The 20,153-nt window shown below is 47.1% G+C and overlaps 1 protein-coding gene and 1 long non-coding RNA gene across 2 annotated transcripts; one reads left to right on the top strand and one right to left on the bottom strand.

Moving 5' to 3' along the window:
- The first annotated feature begins 9,369 nt into the window (after positions 1-9,369).
- On the top strand, positions 9,370-9,863 carry LOC112884449. Its single transcript, XR_003227123.1, has 3 exons — positions 9,370-9,494; positions 9,588-9,695; positions 9,806-9,863. It is a non-coding gene; the product is annotated as an uncharacterized LOC112884449 (long non-coding RNA).
- A 3,897-nt stretch (positions 9,864-13,760) lies between these two features.
- LOC112885371 lies at positions 13,761-14,836 on the bottom strand. Its single transcript, XM_025951003.1, has 3 exons — positions 14,458-14,836; positions 14,261-14,379; positions 13,761-14,189 (listed from the first exon to the last, which is right to left on the bottom strand). Exons 1-3 carry the CDS (start codon positions 14,834-14,836, stop codon positions 13,761-13,763), a joined length of 927 nt encoding a protein of 308 aa, XP_025806788.1.
- Positions 14,837-20,153: the final 5,317 nt, after the last annotated feature.

Raw genomic sequence — 20,153 nt, 5'->3', positions numbered from 1 at the left:
CGGTCCTTAGGGGTGACAAGATGGATATCTCCCTTCCTCGCTCAACCACACAGGTACGAGCACTCCAACGGCAATTCACACAGAAATGCCATCCATCCCGTCTAACTCGTCTTTCAAAACCACATTTTATCCCTTCCCACACACACACATTTCTTTATAAAACCAGGTGGTCGAGGTATGATTATCACAGACAAGGGTGGCTATCCTACCATGTTTTCAGCAGCAAAACCATGCAATTTTATAAAACAGACCACTGGGTTGTGTTTATAAAAACTAGGACAGAAACATGCATCAAAGGGCGGGATTGAACTTGCCATCGTCAAACCCTTGCGGGAGGTCCTGATCGAAGCACTGTCCCTCGGGTTCGGGGTCGCAGAACTGGTCCTCGGTTGCTTGGTCGCAGTCGGGAACTCCTTTGTTCACTCCGTGTCCTACGACGCAAACAATCGGACATACAATCAAGCGAAAGAACTAAAAGCTTTTATCGTTGAGCTTGAATCGGAAATAATTTAGTTACGGAGATAGGGGTAATATTTTTGGGTGGTTTCTTAATGGCATGGCTAAAACTATACTAGAAAGGGCGTGGTAAAGTTTCGGGTCGATCGGAGGTCGTTTCGCACATAAAATGACGAGGCGAAGGGGGTTTCAGGGATTAAACGGGATCCAGGGGCTTGTTCGTAAACTTTCTAAAAACAGAGGGGCCTATGTGTAAATCTTGGAAACATAAGAGGCACAACAAAAAGTGCGAGGGATCTACTTGAAATTGACTTATATCATGGGGGGGTCTAGTTTTGGAAATAGCAAGGAGAGGGGGTTCATTTTGCAAGGTTGTAAAAGGGTAGAGGGGTCCCTAAACAAATAGAAGGGAAGGGAGGGGCCTAAGGGCAAAATGCCCCTTCTTCCTCCTCTCCCGTGACAGGAAACAGGGGAGGGGGAACAGGGGCGGCGGCGGCGAGCACGCCGGCCAGCCAGGGCCAAAGGGGCGGCTCGGGATAGGGGATGAGGGAGAGGGGGGCACGGGGAACCCATCCCCGGCCTCACCTTGACTTGGGACGCGGTGAGGGGGCGGGACCGCGGTGAGGGGCGGCGGCCGGTGGTGGCGTGCGCGGCGGCGGCGCTCGGGACAGGGGGAAGAGGGTAGGGGCGGCGGTGGTGGTTGTGGTGGTGAAGTGCGGCGTTGGGGGGGGGTATTTATAGGGGAGAGGGCGGTGAGGCGGAGGAGAAACGGGGCGGTGGCAGCCGGCGGGCGGTGCGGGGCGCCATCAATGGCGCTCGGCCGCTTGCGGTCGTCGCCGTGCGGCGTGGGCGCCGAGGGCTGGGTGCTGTGCGGCCACAGTGGCCAGGAGGTGACGGCGCGCGCGGCGGGCAGAGCGCCAGCGACGGGCGGCGCGGCACGCGCGGGGAAGCGCTCGTGCGCGCGCGTGCGGCGCGGCGAGGTGCGGGCCAGGACGGGGGCGCGGGCGACGGGCGGCGCGGCGAGGTGCGCGGCCACGTGGGGCACGCGGAGCACGCAGGGAAAACCGGGAAGGAAAGAGCAAGGAGAGGGAAAAGAAGGAAAAAGAAGAAAGGGAAAGAGAAAAGAAAAAGAGAGAAAAGAAAAGAAATGGAAGAGGGAAAGAAAAAGGAGAGAAGGAGAGAGAGGGGTAGGGACGCGTCGGCGCCGGTCGCGGCGGCGACCGCGGCCGGTCGGCCACGCGCGCGCGGGATTCGCGCGCTGCACGAGGAGCGCCGGCGCTAATCGCGGCGGGCGGTCGCGCGTGAGCGACAAGTCATCGAGCGATGCGGAACGGAACAGCGATCCGGTTAGGGTTAGGGTTTTGACAATGAACCGTTTTTACGAATTACTCTAGCGCGTGAGCGGTGCGGGATGAGACGGCGGTCAGGCTCGCGTCGGCCGTCAGTGTGACGGTGAAACGGAGAGAGTCAGGGTTTTACGACGAATACATTTTCGGTCAGGACACCTTAACGCGTAGTTTAAATTTGAAATTTTCAGGGCGTCACAACGCCTTTGCAAGGAGTTTATGGATGGTGTTGAAGCCTTCATTAAGAACGCGAAGAAAGATATGGTGGACAATGGTATACAGTATCTCTATTGCCCATACAAAAATTGCAAAAATGAGAAGCGATATCTTCAAGAGCACGTGTTGAAATCACACTTGATCAAACGTGGATTCATGGAGGATTATCGATGTTGGAATAAACACGGTGAAGAAGGACTTAATGAAGCAGAGAGTAGGGATTCCTATGTGGAGAGGGAGGTCCATAGCGTTGTCGAAGAAGAGGACGACGATGTGGACGAGGCGGATATACTAGGGTTGAGCAATGCCGACATCATGGAACAGGTACTAATCAAACCTGGCCCCATAATAAAGCTTACAATTAGTATAATAAGGTCGTGCTAATATGACTTTTCATGTCTGGCTTGACAAGTTGATAACATAGAGGAGATGGTTTGCAATGCTGACAGACACGGCGACGATGAGTTCAAAGGATGCGAATTCGGAAAGTACAAGAGGATGATCGAAGACTCTAAGAAACCTTTCTATCCTGGTTGTGGATTGAAATACTCAAGGCTATTTGCAATGGTGAAGCTTTTCCAGTTGAAAGCAATCCACGGATGGAGTGATGGCAGTTTCAAGGAGTTGTTAGCACTCCTTAAGGACATGCTTCCACAAGGCAACACCGTCCCTGAGACCGTTTATGAGGCCAAACAGATTATCTGCCCGTTGGGATTGGAGGTGGAAAAGATCCATGCGTGCAAGAATGATTGCATTCTCTATCGTGGCTCGAATTATCAGGACCTTGAGAAGTGCCCTGTTTGTGGACTCGATCGATTCAACCGTAGAAAAGATGGTGGTGATGATGAGGACTGCAACAGAACAAAGGGCGGACCTAAAAAGGTGTTTTGGTACTTTCCAATTGTTCCACGATTGGTGCGCTGGTTTGCAAACAAAAAGGAGTCAGAATTGTTGCGATGGCACAAGGAGAAGCATAAGGTGGACGGGTTGATAAGACATCCTGCTGATGCCACACAATGGCGGAACATAGATTTGCGATATCCTAAATTTGCGGAAGATTCGAGGAATATTAGGATTGCAATGAGCACAAATGGCATGAACCCATTCATGAACAATAGCACACATAGCACCTGGCCAATTGTTCTGACGATATACAACCTTCCGCCTTGGTTGTGTAACAAACGGAAGTACATTATGCTGTCGGGCTTGATACCGGGGCCACATCAACCTGGGAATGACATCGACACTTATTTCAGTCCTTTGGTTGATGATCTGAAGTTGCTGTGGTGTGAAGGAGTGGAGGTCTGGGATGAGTACAAGCGTGAGTACTTTCAGCTTCGAGCCATTTTGTTCGCGACTATCAGTGACTCTCCAGCGGCACGGAACTTGTCCGGACAGAGCAACAAAGTAGGTTACGGGTGCCCACATTGTTTGAGAGAGACAGACTCTGAGTACTTGAGTGAGTCAAAAAAAATAGTGTACATGGGACGTAGACGCTACCTTGGAATGAAACACCCGTTCCGGAACATGTGTGATCACTTCAATGGTAAGGCCGAGAAGAGGCGTCCTCCTCCGCATTTCTCAGGTCATGATGTCTACGAAATGGTTAAGAATGTCCATGTTGTCCTCGGTAAGCGGAAAGGAGAGAAGAAAGGCAAGAGGGGCAAGAAGGTCATTGTTGAAAAAGATGACATGTGGAAGAAGCCGTCGATTTTCTGGGAGCTACCGTATTGGAAGGACTTAGACGTCCGTCACTCTATTGATGTGATGCACGTGGAGAAGAATGTCTGTGAGAGCCTTCTCGGCACATTGCTTAACATGGACGGAAAAACGAAAGATCACGCACATGAATGAGCTGATCTGAAGAAAATGAAAATTAGAGAAGAGATGTGGCTCAATGATGACTCCGTTAAAGGAATGGAGCTGCCCACATCATGCATCACCCTGTCAAAGAATGAGAAGAAGGAGTTTTGCGAGTTCTTGAAAAGTGTGAAAGTTCCAACTGGCTACTCAACCAACGTCTCGAAGCTTGTATCAATGCCTGATCTAAAGCTATCTCCCGGCATAAAGTCTCATGATTACCATGTATTGCTGATGCAGATGATTGCCGTAGGAATTCGGAATATCCTACCGGTCAATGTTCGGGAGGCTATTATGAACCTTTGCTTTTTCTTTAATGCAATTGATCAAAAGGTTCTAAGTGAAGAAGATCTTGAGTCATTGGAAAAGAAGCACTATGAAACTTTGTGCGTTCTTGAGATGTATTTTCCACCTGCCTTTTTCGATATCAGTCTTCATTTCACGGGCCATCTTATCAAGGAGATAAAGCTACTTGGTCCTGTGTTCCTTCACCAGATGTATGCGTACGAGAGATTCAACGGCATCTTGAAGTCACTAGTAAGAAATCGAGCTTTCCCCGAGGGCAGCATGGTACAAGGATATTGTACAGAGGAAGCCATTGAGTGGGCTCTAAACTACGCTGACCCGAGTAACCCGGTTGGTGTTCCCAAGTCTCGTCATGAGGGGAGGCTCACAGGCACGGGGACGATCGGGAAGAAGGCTATAATTCCAGATCGAGATTTATTTCATAGCGCTCATTTCCACGTGTTGCAACAAATGGACATTGTGTCTGAGTACTTTGATGAGCACAAGGAGCTGTTGCTTAGAGAGAATCCTCTACACAGTGAATCATGGTTAGCAAAGGAACACATGACCAAATTCTGTGGTTGGCTCCGGAATCGAATTTCACGATCAGATACTCCTATAAGTGAACAACTCAAAATTTTGGCTCTTGGTCCTATATTCACCGTTATGACATACCAAGGGTATGACATAAATGGATACACGTTCTACACCGAACGACAAGATAAGAAAAGCATGTATCAGAATAGTGGTGTACGTGTTGATGCTTACGATGCTAACGGAGAGGACAAAACTACGTACTATGGTCAAATACAAGAGATATGGGAGCTTGACTTTCACGGTTTTAAAATTGCTCTTTTCCGTTGCAATTGGGTTGATGCAAATAGAGGTGTACAAAAAGACAAGTACGGGTTCGTTAGTGTCGATCTTAGCCATCACGGATACAAGACGGACCCTTTCATCCTCGCACAACATGTGGCTCAAGTGTTCTATATTTCTGACACCACAAACAAAAGACTCAAGGTGGTTATACCTGGAAAACGGTGAATCGTCGGTGTTGAGAATGCGGTCGACGAGAAAGAGTTTGATCAGTTTGATGAGATACCTCCTTTCGCCACCTCAATGATCAAGCCAAGAATACCATCGGCCAACGAAACTCCCTACTTGCGCAACGACCATAAAGAAAAAGTCAAGAATTTCAAAAAACCAAGGGAACAACGGAAAGTAGCAAAATGATTGGGCACACAATGTATATTAATTGTTCCTTTGTCAAGTATGGGAATTGTGTGACTTTAATTGTTCCTTTGTGAAATATGGTAAAAGTGTGACTTTAATTGTGCCTTTGTGAGATATGATAATGTGTGAATATTTGTGAAGTACGAATTCATATTTGTGAGATATGAATATATGTGAATTTTCAGTTCCAGAACTGAATGGTTGTGACTTTAATTGTTCTGGACATTCAGTTCTGGAACTGAACAAGAAAGGCGAGACGCGCGTTACCTACGGCGCGTCGCTCATATAACAATGCGCGACGAGCCGTAGGTAACGTGCGTCGTGCATTCCCTATGCAAAACCTAGAGGCTCCGGGAGGAACCCAGGGACCCTGGGGCACTTGTGTCTAAAGAGAGAAAACAAAAAAAAAGTTACCCCGGTTGGGGGTCCGAGGCCAACGCGCGCCTGATCAGGCAACCATCTCGGGGGCATCAGAGGCGAGACGCGCGTTACCTACGGCGCATCGCATGACGTCGCGCATATCATGCGCGACGCGCCGTAGGTAACGCGGGTCGCGCATAAGACCACGAACAGATTGAACGGGTTTGACCCGCATGGAGCCCTCGGGGCCCAGTCCCACACCAATGCGCGACGGGCCGTGGGTACCGCGCGTCACGCATTCCCCGGTATCTGCAATTATTTTTCAGGTTCTAAGGGGGTCCGGGCAGAACCTAGAGGGTCCGGGCGGAAAACACTTGTGCCTAAAGAGAGAAAACAAAAAAAAGTTACCCCGGTTGGGGGTCCGGGGCCACCGGGCTCAACCCGTAGGGTACCACGAACAGATTGAACGGGTTCGACCGGCAAGGGAGCCCTCGGGCCCCAGACCCACACCGCCAGCATGGGCAAAGAGAGGAAACTGCGGCTCAAAGGTACATGTATTGTAATTTCGAAACGGCAAAGACCGCCCAAGCTTATAAGCTGGACGCACTCGCCTTGCGTTGGCGAGGTGGGACAAAATCCCCTCCCAACGCGCGCCTGATCAGGCAACCATCTCGGGGGCGTCAAAGGCGAGACGCGCGTTATCTACGGCGCGTCATGCATGGAGATGCGCGATGCACCTTAGGCACGGGAGCACGTCGCGCATTTAGAACGCGCCGCTCGGCCTTCTTGGGACTTAGGTCAAATTTTCAAATCGTTCACACCCGTTCTCTGCTCCCCGCCGCCGCGCTGTCCTCTCGCGCCGCCCGTCGTCGTTGAGCCAGACCGTCACTCCCTCGCGGCCGTCGTCCCCGGCCCCGCAGCACCGCTCCGCGCTATCGGCGCCCCCCGGGCCCGAGCTCCCGTCCCCGCGAGTGCCGCCGCCGTCGAGCCTTCCCCGAGCCGTCACGCCGTCGTCCCCGGCCCCGCGGCGCCGCCCCAAGCCACCGTAGCGTCGTCCACTGCCGTCGTAGGTGAGCTTTCCCCCTTTCTAATTAGTCAGTGTTCATACCCTATATATGGATGTATGAGGCAAGAAACATCTTCCATGGACACACATAGTATGTTTTGCTACACAGAATTGAAAACAAATCAAATTATCAAGAGCAAAAAGAGACCAACCTAGCCAAATAAAAAAAAAGAGCGGTTAATGACCAAAGATTAAGTCATATATTTCAAAAAATGGAGATTACTTTGCGAGAATATGTATCACTAAAGCATTAAGCATGTCTAGGCCTAGGTATGAGATTCATGCGGTTACTCTATGGTTGTATCTGATTCGGAGCGTTTACTCTATGGTTGTATCTGTTTTTTTCTTTCTCGTGTAGCACGATGTCCAGTGGTCCGGACAGTGTGCAGCAAGCTGCAGGCGGTGAGGACAGTGTGCAGCAACCTACAGATGATAGAGCATCATCAGGACGGCCGGCACGGTCACAGTCAGGAGCTAGCACGTCTGGTGCTGGCAGAAAGAAAAGGTCACAGACAACGTGGCCATCAGATGTGAAAAGTTGTGGCCGGCTCAATTCTGAGGCAGCACCCGAAGACCCATCAATCTTGGTGAGATTAGCACGGGTTTGTGGCCTCACTGCCCGGCAAAGGGTGCCACTCACCTTGGAACATTTCGATGACTTGTCTTGGGACGACAAAAAGAGAATCTTCGAAAACAATATTCAACCCTATGTTGAATATCCGATAGAGTTGCACGATAAGGCTATGAAGCATGCTATGAAGATTATCTCTAAAGCCTGGAGGAGCTACAAGAACAAGTAAAGTGTTGTCACTTACTATTGTCATTTACTAACATTTTTTCATTATCTTCTGTCACTTATGCAGATTTATTGTTTTGTCGTGCAGGCTTTTAAAGTGTTGGAAGAAGAAAGAGAACCCTTTTGACAAGTATCCGGACTTGACCAAAGAATCCTGGGACGAGCTTGTTCAAAAGTGGAATACTCCCGAGTTCCAACAGTCAAGTGAGTATTTTCGGGGTCTCCGAGCGCGGAACGAGCTTGACCACCACCTTGGCTCAGCGGGATATGCTGGAAAGCAATGCAAGTGGGAGCAGGAGGATGAGATGCTAGTAGAGAGGGGCATTGAGAATCCCTATGAATCGTTTGAGGGACGGCTGGCACCATTTATGCGTGCTAGGTCAAAGCTCACGGAGGATGGCAATATCAATTTCTACAGCACGAGCGCTGAGGAAGTTGCTCAAAGGGCTTTGATAGAGAGCAGCCAAGGTTCAAATGAAGGAGTGAGGGAGTTTGATGCGCTCACCAGGGCTTTGGGAACCCGTGAGCAACGGGGTCGTGTCCGTGGTGTTTCCAGTCAGTTGACCTGGAAGGAGGGGTTCCCTGAACACAAAGGCAGATACCGGAAGCGGACTCGAGACTCCTCATCAAATGTTGACATAGATGAGATCAAAAAGCAGGTGAAGATGGAGATGTATGGAGAGCTAAAGACTGATATCGAGTCTCAGGTGACGATGAAGATGTTTGGAGAGCTAAAGACCATCTTCGAGTCTCAGGGATTGTCATTCCCTGATTTGCCGGGGAGTACGATGAGTGAAGAGAGAAGGGACAGCTTCGCTTGTACTGCAGCGGGTGCTTCTCAGAGTAGAGGGACAGAGAGGGCAATTGTGCCTACATCAGTGGAGCCAGATACGATAGATCACTTGGCTCGTCCGACCCGATGCAGTCTTCTCGTGCAGCTGGTCAGAGATTCATCTCGATTGGAGGTCGGGAACGGGCTTGTATATCCCGGTATGTCCCAGCTTGAAGGTGTCCAGGTCAGTGCATTGGTCTTTGCCTCTCTTTTCTTTTCTCCTATTTCTTTTTGTTTTTTTTTCTTTTGGTATGTACAACTTGCTTGAGATTTAAAGGCTTTGTTGTTGTTGTTGTTGTTGTTGTTGTTGCAGGTCAGGGCTGATTGTGCCGTGGTCAAGATTGACTACGTGCATGAGTTTGCTAAGAATATCAAGCTGCAGGTGCCACCAGATGACATGACCACCACTTTGCGGGATGCAGTTGCGAGAAGGGTTCAGTGGCGGAGAGTTGGTATTCATATTGATCCAGCAGATGCAGATTCAGTACCGACCAGTCAACCTCAGCCACAGAGTCCTGCAGTGCCACCGATGTTTTCTGAGCCATGCCCACAGCTGCCGGATACATGGGAAGCGTTACCGGATCCGCATCCTCCTGTCCCTACTCAGCCTCAGATTACCCCCCCTCCACCTGTTCCGACAGAGCCAGCTACCGCTCCCAAGAAGCCAAGCAAGGCTAATCCTGTGAGGAAGAAGCAGAGTAGGCCGATGCAGGCGAAGCGGGAGATCTCAGAGGGTAAGAAAAAGGTGGATCGGATAAAACAACCGGTCACAAGGGCTTACACTTCTGAGAATCCAAAGTACAGGGTTGGAAAGTCCTTGCTTAGTGTCCCTGAGCTTCGGGCAGCAGGTCAATATTGTGTGGAGCTGCACAACTACTACATGAGCAATGTCAATCAAGCCGAGGAAATCATGGTTTCATACGAAGAGCGGCACTTTCTGCAGCTTGAGGGCAGTCGTAACATCTTTATTGTTGCCTGGAGCGATTTGTTCGACCTTTTCAACCTCGACGCTTTGGATCTTTCTCTCATTCGGTGCTTTGCATTGTAAGTCGATTAAGACTTGTTTCCATTTCAATGCATTTGATATACGTTCAACAATTTAAGTCGTTTCTATTTCAATTCATATGGATCGTGTAGGCACATGCAACAAGAGACAAGGCGTCGAACCGGAAAGAAGTGTGGGTACATTGACCCACAGATGATGACGGTGACATTTATGAATTCAGATAGAGATAGCTTGGTCAGGTGCGCACATTCAACAATTAAACTTGTTTTCATTTCAACTTTTAGCCACATGTAGTCACTTGTTTCCATTTAACACATGTAACCGCTTGTTTCCATTTCAACTTGGTTAGGTACATGGTGAAGTGCATGGGAGTACATGCTGACAAGGAGCACATTGTGGTGCCGTACAACCCAGGCGACCATTGGGTTACACTCATCATCAATGTCAGGAGCAAGCAAGTCTTCTACCTTGACTCGAGCATTCCATCAGATGAGTCGGGCGCGCCTCAGATACGTGATTATTCTCTAGTCATCTCAATCCTTGACGAGTAAGTTTGTTGTTTGCTTTAGTTTTTTATCATTTGCCCATTTCAGAAGCATTTGTAATATAATATCCGGATGTCTGTGTTTAGGTCTCTTGACAGGCATCTTAGGGCCTCAGAAGGATACAAAGAGCAACGTCAAGTTGCGTTTACACATCACACCACGTGGACGGTAACTACTATAACTAAATCGCTTTACTATTACGATGTTTTCTTGGTTCTAAGTGTCGCAAAATGCTAATTTCTATCTATCTTTGACATGTAGTGCACACGGCAACCCTTGGGTAACTCATGTGGGTTCTATGTTTGCCACAACATGCTTCTAGTTGCAGAGAAACCGGATTTCATGGTAAGAATTCTCACGTGTTCTAATTAAAAAATATCTGTCTTCATCTTGTATTCTAACTGCTCGTAATTATATTTCGAAGGACGAAGATGATTATTTCAATCGAACGACGCTTGGTAACGTGCAGGATATCCGAGAGAGGCTAGCGGGGTTCCTCATGATGGAGGTGATCAACAAAAAGGGGGAGTTCCATTTATGATAGCACGGCAGGCGATATTGAGCTAGATTGAGAGACTTGCTTTGCATGTACTCTATTATTCTTATCGATCATTGTTGTTTTGAGTTAGGTTGAGCCTTGTTTTGAGTTTTGGACGAGGCTAATTGATTGTACATGTGTTATATAATACTATCTTTGCTTGTGTGTATCGCACTGTGTGAATTGTATGGATGCGTGCGATGATTGCGGTGAATTCTGTGAATTGAAATCTTTTGCAGGTATTTGAATGCAGCTGCCAAATCCTGGCTAGTTCCAGGATGCAGCTGGGAAAAAAAAAAGGCCCCTGTTGGGGTAGACTAATGCAAGACGCGCCTCGCTTAGGGCGCGACTCTCAATAGGCTCCCAAGGGCGCCTGTGTGAAGCTAAGGCGAGACGCGCCGTAAGTGAGGCGCGTCTTTCATCTGTGACTAATGCGAGACGCACCTAGCCTAGAGCACGTCTCGCATTTGGCTCTCAGGGAAGCCTGTGAATCCAAGGCGAGACGCGCCGTAAGTGAGGCGTGTCTCTCATCTGTGACTAATGCGAGACGCGCCTAGCCTAGAGCGCGTCTTGCATTTGGCTCCCAGAGAAGCCTGTGTGAAGCCAAGTCGAGACGCGCCGTAAGTGAGGCGCGTCTTGCATTTTGGTAATCTGAGACGCGTGTGAGGCGCGTCTTAGATTACTTTTTAATCTGCGACGCGGTAATGTGGGACGCGACCCCTGCGCGTCTAGCATTTTGCCTAGAGCGCGTCTCAGATTAGGGCTTCTGGCGTAGTGTATGTTATTTGTCACAGGAATGTATGTCATTTCTACCGTTTGTTCAGTGGTGGATACATGTTTGTGATAAAGCCGGCCAGTCTTTACCATCTATTTAGTTTTGGAACTCTCACACAAAGTCTATAGCAGGACTATAGCAGAGATAATAACATAGCACGACGTAATCCTGATTACGACAAACAAATATATTTGACAGCTTCTGCGGTAGTTTATGTGCGGCAAACCACCAGGAAACAATCATATTTCGTAGGAAAGAAGTTTCTCGAACACCAAAAGATCCCAATTTTAGAAATGTACCGCTGATGACTCGGTAAATGGTGCACCGTTTACAAATATATCACTATTAAATTTTAGAGTTAACAATAACTGAGCATATAACTTCGTTATGTTTCATGAGTTAAAGTCGGCACAAGTGCTCATATTTTTCTATAATCCACTCCATGAATTTAGATGCTATTCTTTTAATCGTAGATGACGTGCCCGTCGATAATAAATAATAGAAATTTGATCGGGACACACTATGGTTTGCGATTTTTAAGAGGATTGGATTCGGCTTTCGGGGTGGCTTTCTCTATGACCCGAATTTCTAATAGCTCGGAGCTTGGGTCCTTAGAGCATCTCCAAGGATCCCCAAGACACTCATTCTGATGCATACATGACATGCTGGTCCATATGTCAATGGATTTTTCTCTCTCCCTCTCTGTTTATCTCTCACAAACATACATAAACAGCGACGTGGCGGCGCTTGGAGGGCTGGGAGGGACTCGTGGCAGCGACAGACGGCCTGCGATGACACACAGGTGGCAGTGGTACATGAGCTCATCGTAATGATGGGGCCGAGCAAGCCGTGGAGGGATGGTAAAGCTACTAACCCGAGCTAGGTGAGCTGGAGTTAGAGGAGGCATGATAGGGGTGATGGAGCTTGAGAACCTCTAACTGGTGACGTCAGAACTCGTACTACTATACAACATACCTTTAATAACACCAGTATGTGTTGGCGGTAGATTAAGAGAAGTCTTAGTGAGACCAATAGTAACACAATTGATAAGTGTTACTATTCTCAATGTTACTGCAATAAGATCTATTGTGGCACAATATGTGTGTTCTTATTTGCCAAAAATGTGTTACAACCAAGTTATAGTAATAACACATTTAATGTGTTCTTGTACACAAAAAAATGTATTACAACCACTCTGTAACACCTGTGAACATGTTCCTATATGCGAGAGGATATGTTAATTATAATATGCCCTAGTAACACTTTTCTAGCTACATCAACAAGGATGATAGTAAGCTAGTAACATCTTACCCTAGCTCCTAGTAACACAAGCCCGAGCTAGACGCTCGACCCCATCATGATGTAGAGCTGGGTGTGGCGCTGAATTTGATGGCCCAAAACAATCTGGTCCGTCCGAGCCCAACACGAAACAATTAAATCAATTATTTTTGCACTAGAAAATTGTGGGCGGCCCGGCTCAAGACTTGGACACTTACTTTGGGCCAGCATGAAATAAATCGAGTTTTTCCTAGCCCAAGTCCGGCCCGGCCTGCAAAATGCTCACGTCTACTATCTATGACGAGGATTTCAGAAGTTTGGCAAGTTTTCATTAAAACTTTTATCATTCAAGCCTCTTCTTTGTGTGCAGATTGACTACAAGTTGCGGGTACTCCACCTGTTATAAAATACATATATATATATATATAATATTCTGTTTCGTTAGGATAAGACATTGATCAATAATAATTACTCTACACATTAATATGTCATGTGATACAAACTTAGAAACAAATCTAACAACACTAATTTTTATATCACAAAAGTTATATAGTAATAGAGTGATTGTTGGTCAAATACTTGATGTTCTAATAATGAAATAAATATATGTCGGTGTTTTACCGGCTGCCCACCGAAGGATATACCCAAGGTGGTAAGTTTTAGGCAATGTTTTCCTAGACGCAAAACGGTAGACGAACGGCGAGGTGCCGTTTAGAGTTTAAACGTGTTTAGACGTGTTTAGACGGAATTAAACGGCCTAAACGGTTTTATACTGTAGCACAATTTTCAGCAAGATTAAGTAGATTTGTACTAACCTTTTGTGAAGTAAACATGAACCTTTTGATATCCTCCCAACTTGAGACATGTACCTGGAAAAAAAAGGGAGAATTGTTAGTAAGTGGCATGTATACTTGTACATTTCATCAAGATAAAACAATATCAAATATGCTCACTTCAATGATGACAAACAGAAAATAACATAGAAAATGAATGAAGGACACATCGAACATCATCCACAATGCATAAACGTAGATAGTTCTTAGTTCATAATTCTTACAAACCAAACACCACATTGAATATAGCATATCATGGTTCTTAGAAATAAAGCAATAGTTCTTAATAAACGATGAAGATAAATAGATAGTGCTAAAGCTTAAAGCTTAGCCCATCAACCGTCACTGTCTTCCTCCCCCTCTTGCTCATATCCAGTTGTGACCACATTATCTTGATCAGACTCAAACTCAATATCTTCCTCATTTATCGGTTCTTCATCACTATCGGACTTGGGTTCTTCTTGAACCTCTCTTGCATGAGCCAATCTTGCACTCTTACGGAGTTTTGTGACCTCCTCAGCACCACATGTGTCAGCAATTAATTTCCATGTCAGACCTGTAACAGGCTCAACATCAGTCCCTTCTTCATCTGCACCTTGAACCATCCATCCTTGAGCAAAGGTTGCATCGGTTGCTACAAGAGGATCTGCCTGTTTATTCTTTTTGGCTTTATTTTTTCTCTTTGCATGAAGATGATTGAATCTAACAAAGACAAGTTGTTCAACTCTCTCACATGTGAGCCTATTCCTTTTCTTTGTATGGATCTACAATATATTAAAATCATTAGAGTGGCTGAAAAAACATGACACATGCTGAATTGAACATGCAGACTTACCCCTTCAAAGCAGCTCCAATTTCTTTCACAACCTGAAGCACTTGATGTCAAAGAGAGGATTCTAATAGCAAACTTCTGCAGTGTTGGAACTTGTGTTCCATAATTTGACCACCACTTAGCTGCACAAGAACAAATGTTAAGATTTTATAGTTTACACAACAGCCAACAATCAAATTTGATGCAAATAACTTAAATACCTGGACTGAAATCATAATCCTTGCAGCCAGCCTGAGCTACCTTTTTTCCAAAATGTCCAACTTTATCTTTAAACTTGTGAAAGTCATCATTGAGCACTTGATTCTGCTTGTCATAATCACCATGGTAGAATGTTTCAACAGCTGCAATAAAGCCATCCATGACATGCTCACTGTCAAAGATGGAGGGCTTGTTGTAGCTATAATAGGGATTTAAGCAATATGCAGCCATGTGAATAGGACAATCCAATCGATTCTTCATTTTTCCATCCACAACTTCTATGATACTCTTGTACAAAGCAGTCCCAGTCTTGTCCACATTTCCTACAGCCATCCTCATTTCTTCCTTAGCCTTAAGAATTTCACCATATAGCCAAGCCATTGATGGTTTAACGTCCCCATCAACCATGCGAAGAACTTTAACTAATGGCTCAAATACTCTCAAGCAAAGACTAACACCATTCCAGAAAGTAGGCTTCACCAATGTGGCTGTGGCTAGTACACCTTTAGTGCTTTTCTTGACATGGCTAATTTTCTCCCATTCCTCACTTTGAGACATCATCCTTAGCTGATCTTTCTTCTCATACAAGCTTTGCAAAGTTAGGAAGGCTGAGGCAAATCTGGTCACACCTGGCCTAATTATGTCTCTCTACTTTGTGAATTTCCTCATCAAAGACAACGTATTGTGGTGAGCATAAATAAATATGGTTAGATCTTTTGCTGAATCAAGTATGGTCTTGAACTTTTTCATCTTCCCAATTCCTTCAAGCATCAAGTTTATAGTGTGGTTGGCACATGAACTCCAAAATATATGGGGTCTCTTGATATAAAGCAGATCCTTGGCTGCCATATTATTTGAAGCATTGTCTGTGACCACTTGCACAACGTGTTCCGCCCCAGCCCCAAGCTTCTCAATAAACCTGTCCACAAACTCAAAAATGAATTCCCCTGTGTGTGACTCAGCTGAGACTTCCATTGACTCAACAAAAGATGTTCCGATGCAAGAATTCACACACAAGTTCATGATGCTCCTCCTCTTTTGATCTGTCCAGGCATCAGTCATAATAGAGCACCCAGTTCTTTTCCATTCTTGTGCATGATCTGCAACCATCTTCTTTGTATCTTCCACTTCCTCATGCAGTAGTTTCTCCCGCAGCTCATGTTGATAAGGCTTCTTTGCACCTGGCCCAAAGCGGCCAGCAGCTTCCAACACTTGGTCAAACTCATCACAATTTATCGCATTGAAAGGTATTCCTGAAATTAAAGTAGAAGGTTAGTCCCTTCAAAATTCAGCAAACACATCAATAAGATATAACAAGACCCAACCAAAAATAATCCATTCACCTTGCACATACATCCATCTTGCAATATATCTCTTCAACTTGTGCAATCTTTCTTTCATTAGATGTTCAAAAATTTTTTGCTGGTGAAGGTTTCTTTGTGTGGAACCCAAAGAACTAGAGTCAAGAGGCATTGTGAACTTGTCCATAGGACCCACTGCCCGTGGTTCAGAGCTGCCAAGGTCATCAAGGCCTGTGCCATCATCTGTGTCCATATCATCCGCAACGGCATCTCTAACCTCTTGTTTATCTGATAGCCTAGCCATTTTAGCTTTCCTGGAATCTTCAATTGCTTTCTTGCACTTCTCTCTATCCTCTGGAGTCGCATTGGGGCATGCCCGGACTTGCCCTTTTATGCCAGCAATATGTAGCTTGAGCCTATAAATCCCAGCCTTGACAACCATACTACATAGATTGCATTTTATCACATTCAAGTCAGCTGGATTCACAAGAATTCCATACTCCCACCCTATGTCATTGGAATTCCTCTTAAGTGGTGGCTTGTCCACTGGCGTAGAGGATGGATTGGAGGCAGCGGATGACATCCTGCAGGTGAGCATGCAAGCAACAACACATCAATAATAAGGAGCAAGAACATCAGGGGTAAGAACTACAATCAGACCTACAACTACACTAATATATGCTGGATCATCAAACTGGACTGTCAGGGGCAAGAACTATTGAGTATCTCTTTTACAATTGAGGGTACACTAGTATAAATATTGAGCACCTCTTTTACATCGTACAAAATTTACCTTATCATCTTTGCCATTTGATTTTCATTCGTTATTTCATTGGTTTTTGTACTTTCAGTTTCTCCAATAGCAGGTAGTAACAAATTTTCAGCTATGTAGGAGTAAACCTGGTGTGTAAGTGTCATTAAGTGATAATTTATCAACAAATAATATTCAGTAAGTGATATGGAACTAAGTGTCTAAGTCTACTGATAAACAATAGGGGGGAAAAGGTTGCCTTTACAAAAAGCTAAAGGAGCACTTTCCGCCTTTAGAGCTACTACGTTTAACAATGTGGAGCTAGAGTAATGTGGCCTTCCTGGTCAGCCACTAACTCATGCTTATCCAAAGCATTGCACTTCCTAATTTTGAAGTGTAAAGTAGAATGTCCCTCCATCTACTTAAATCAGCTCCTGATACGATGCTATTGAAGTTGACAAGATTTCTGTTTCATGCAAGTAGCACTCTCAAGTCTCAACTAAACTATCCTTAAATATACAGAGATAAATTCAAAGACCATCTACATGTACTTGGTGGATGACTGTTTCCACTAGGACTGTGAGGAAATCACTACCACCTATTGTGGATAAGCATTATAAAGCTTCACTGAAGATTAGTTCAACATATCCACTGCAAGGGAGAGGAGCCGTACCTGGCAATGGAGGATCCCCTGCCTCCTCCGCGCCGAGCCCCTGCCTCGTCGGCGCCGCGCCCCTTCCTCCTCCCGCGGCGCGCCCCTCCCTCCTCCGTGAGGCGCCCCTGCCTCCTCCCGCGCCGCGCCCCAGCCTCCTCCGCGCCGCGCCCGTGCCTCCTCCGCGCCGCGCCCCTCCCTCCTCCGCGCCACGCCCCTTCCTCCTCCGGCGCCCCTGCCTCCTCCGCGCCGCGCCCCTTCCTCCTCCGGCGCCGCGCCCCTCCCTCCTCCGCAGCCGCGCCCCTCCCTCCTCCTCCGCGGCCGCGCCCCTTCATCCTCCTCCGCGGCCGCGCCCCTTCCTCCTCCTCCGCGGCCGCGCCCCTTCCTCCTCCGCGGTCGCGCCCCTTTCTCCTCCTGCGTCCTCCTCCTGCCGGGCGAGCCCCTGCCTCTGGCCGGCGAGCTGGGCGACGGAGAAGGGAGCGAGACGAGCGGCGGCTGGGAGAAGGGAGCGGACGAGCTTCGGCTGGGAGAAGGAAAAAGGAGGGCGTGCGTGCTAGCTTTTGGGCTAGCCCGCCAAAGACCGTTGCGTCTGTGCCTTTCCCGCGCCCCAGTCCAATGCCTAAACAGAGCACTAAACGCCCAAAACGCCGTTTAAAAACGTACCGCAACCGTTCCGTTTCGGCCGTTTCAGCCGTTTAAACCCCCGTTGACCGTTTAAACAGGTCAACCGTTTTTTTTCCGCCCAGGCCCTAAACAGAACGTTAAGGCCGCGTTTACCGTTTAGACGGGTCTAAACGGCCGTTTAATTACGTTTAGGATAACAAAGGTTTTAGGTGAGGGGACGCCGAGATCAGGAACTCGAAGGTGCAAGGAACACAAAACTTAGACAGGTTCAGGCCGCGAGTGATTCGTCCTGTTTGGTGATTCGTATTGCCTTGAGTGTAGAATGATCTGGAGATCTTATTTTGAGAGGGTCCCTGTCCCCCCTTATATATCCGGGAGGCCAGAGTTACAAGGATACTAACCAACACCAGCCAAGGAATCGTACCAGAACATATCTCGATAGATTCCTTCTATATCGGTTAGCTTTATCTCCGATTTAAACGGGATAAATAAGAGATAAATGAGATGAATAAGAGATAAGATGGACTTAATCTCTTAAACCTCTTTAAACTACGTTATGTACACAGTCCCGTGGCTCCGGGTCTGACAAGCCCCCGAGCTCTTCGTAGCTGAGTACTGCAGGCTTATCGAGTACCTTCGAAGTAGTCTTCGGCTTCTTTTAGAGCTCCGTCTTGAAGTCCTTCTTCGAGTACTTACTTGGCTGCGTCGAACCTATGAGGTGCTCATACCCCAAATTTTATTTTGATATGGTGTGCGATTAAAAAATCGCACTCCATATGAAGTAGCCCCGAGCCTTAGGTTGAATCGGAGAATCAGACTGAGGGTCGCATTAGTCTTGAATCTTCCTTACTTACTTTTTCAAATAAATTTAAAAAAATAAGTAGTCGATGCCACATATCCCGCAGTCCCTGAGCCTTGAATCCAAATCTTTCGGAATTGGAGATAAAGATCCTAAAGCCGTGGCATGCAGTATAAGAATGCTCACATGGTAAATGACCAGTGTGATGGCACAAATGATGGAAGTTAGATCTGAAATTCGAAAAACCCCTTTTTTCGAGACAATTAACCCTGAAAAAATGATTAATCGAATATTTTGTCTAAACAATCCACCAAATGATCCCTCATCTTTCGAATGTTTCGTGAAACGACTCTTCGAAACAATAAAACTTTACCCCAACCGCTGGTTATTTAACCCCGTGGTAACGCCAAGCAAACACTGTGCTTCCAATCTGCAATCCGCCAAGAACTGCCAAAAATCCCCAAATAGAGCCGTGCGCCGCCTTCATCCTCCCGAAGAAATCCCAATCCCCCAGATCTCCCCGCCCCTCTCCCCGCAGCCCCCGAGCAACTTGTGGCGAGCGGATCCGGAGATGGCGCCCAAGAAATCAGAGAAAGAAGGGAAGAAGAAAGAGGCACAGCCGCCGACCGAGGAATGGACCCACAGTAAGTGCTCCCTCAATGATCTCAATAGGCTAGTTTCCGAGGGATTGCTCCAAGACAAGAATCTTGTCAATTGGTGCCCCTCGTTCCGCGAACCTTTCCCATGGAAAATGTTGATGAAATCGTCACATTTTACCATTTTGCCAAACGGGGTCTGGCCCTCCCCTCTTGTTCTTTCTTCTGTGGCCTCCTTTACTATTACGGGCTTGAGCTCCATCACCTCAGCCCGAACTCCATTTGCAACATTTCCATCTTTATTCATTTTTGCGAAGCTTTTCTCGGAATTGAACCCCATTGGGATCTTTTCCGCTTCCTTTTCCGAGTCAAACCACAGCCCACCTCCAAGAATCCATCCGTTGTAGGGGGCGCCGGCATCCAGCTTAGACAATAGGCTGGCGACAAGTACCTTGCATACAAATTCCCCTCCAACATTCCCGGGTGGAAAAACCATTGGTTTTATATCGAAAATCATGCCCCCCAACTCCCAGAAAAGTCAAACAGTCCACCTGTTGTGAGGCCGGAGTGGAACATCGAACTGTTCAGGGGGGACATGGATCAAGTTAAGGAATTGTTAGACACCATAGAAGCTCATAAGCTGATGGGAGTGACCGGCGTGTCCGTTATGTTCTCCTTCTTCAAACGCCGAGTCCAGCCAATCCAGCAACGCCACCGACTCGGATTCGAGTACACAGGCGCTGAAGATCCGTCTCGCATGTGCGCAGAGGAGCTGTCAGATGATGCCGCACTCCTCCGAGTCAAGCGGGTGCTGTTAGACATGAACGCCGTCCCCTACATCCCAGGATTATTTTCCGCGCGAAGTCCTCCAAAACCGGTGAGTATTTCGACTACTTTTTGTTGGAAACAAACTCTGTTCTGCTGCTACTAACTGAAAACTGTCTGCAGGGGCACACAGAGCTGTACCGCAGCTAC

Source organism: Panicum hallii, chromosome 3 (genome assembly GCF_002211085.1).
Source record: "Panicum hallii strain FIL2 chromosome 3, PHallii_v3.1, whole genome shotgun sequence".
Taxonomy (NCBI): Eukaryota; Viridiplantae; Streptophyta; class Magnoliopsida; order Poales; family Poaceae; genus Panicum; species Panicum hallii.
Note: the sequence above shows the minus strand (reverse complement) of the source record. Positions and strands in the feature narration are given on the sequence as shown.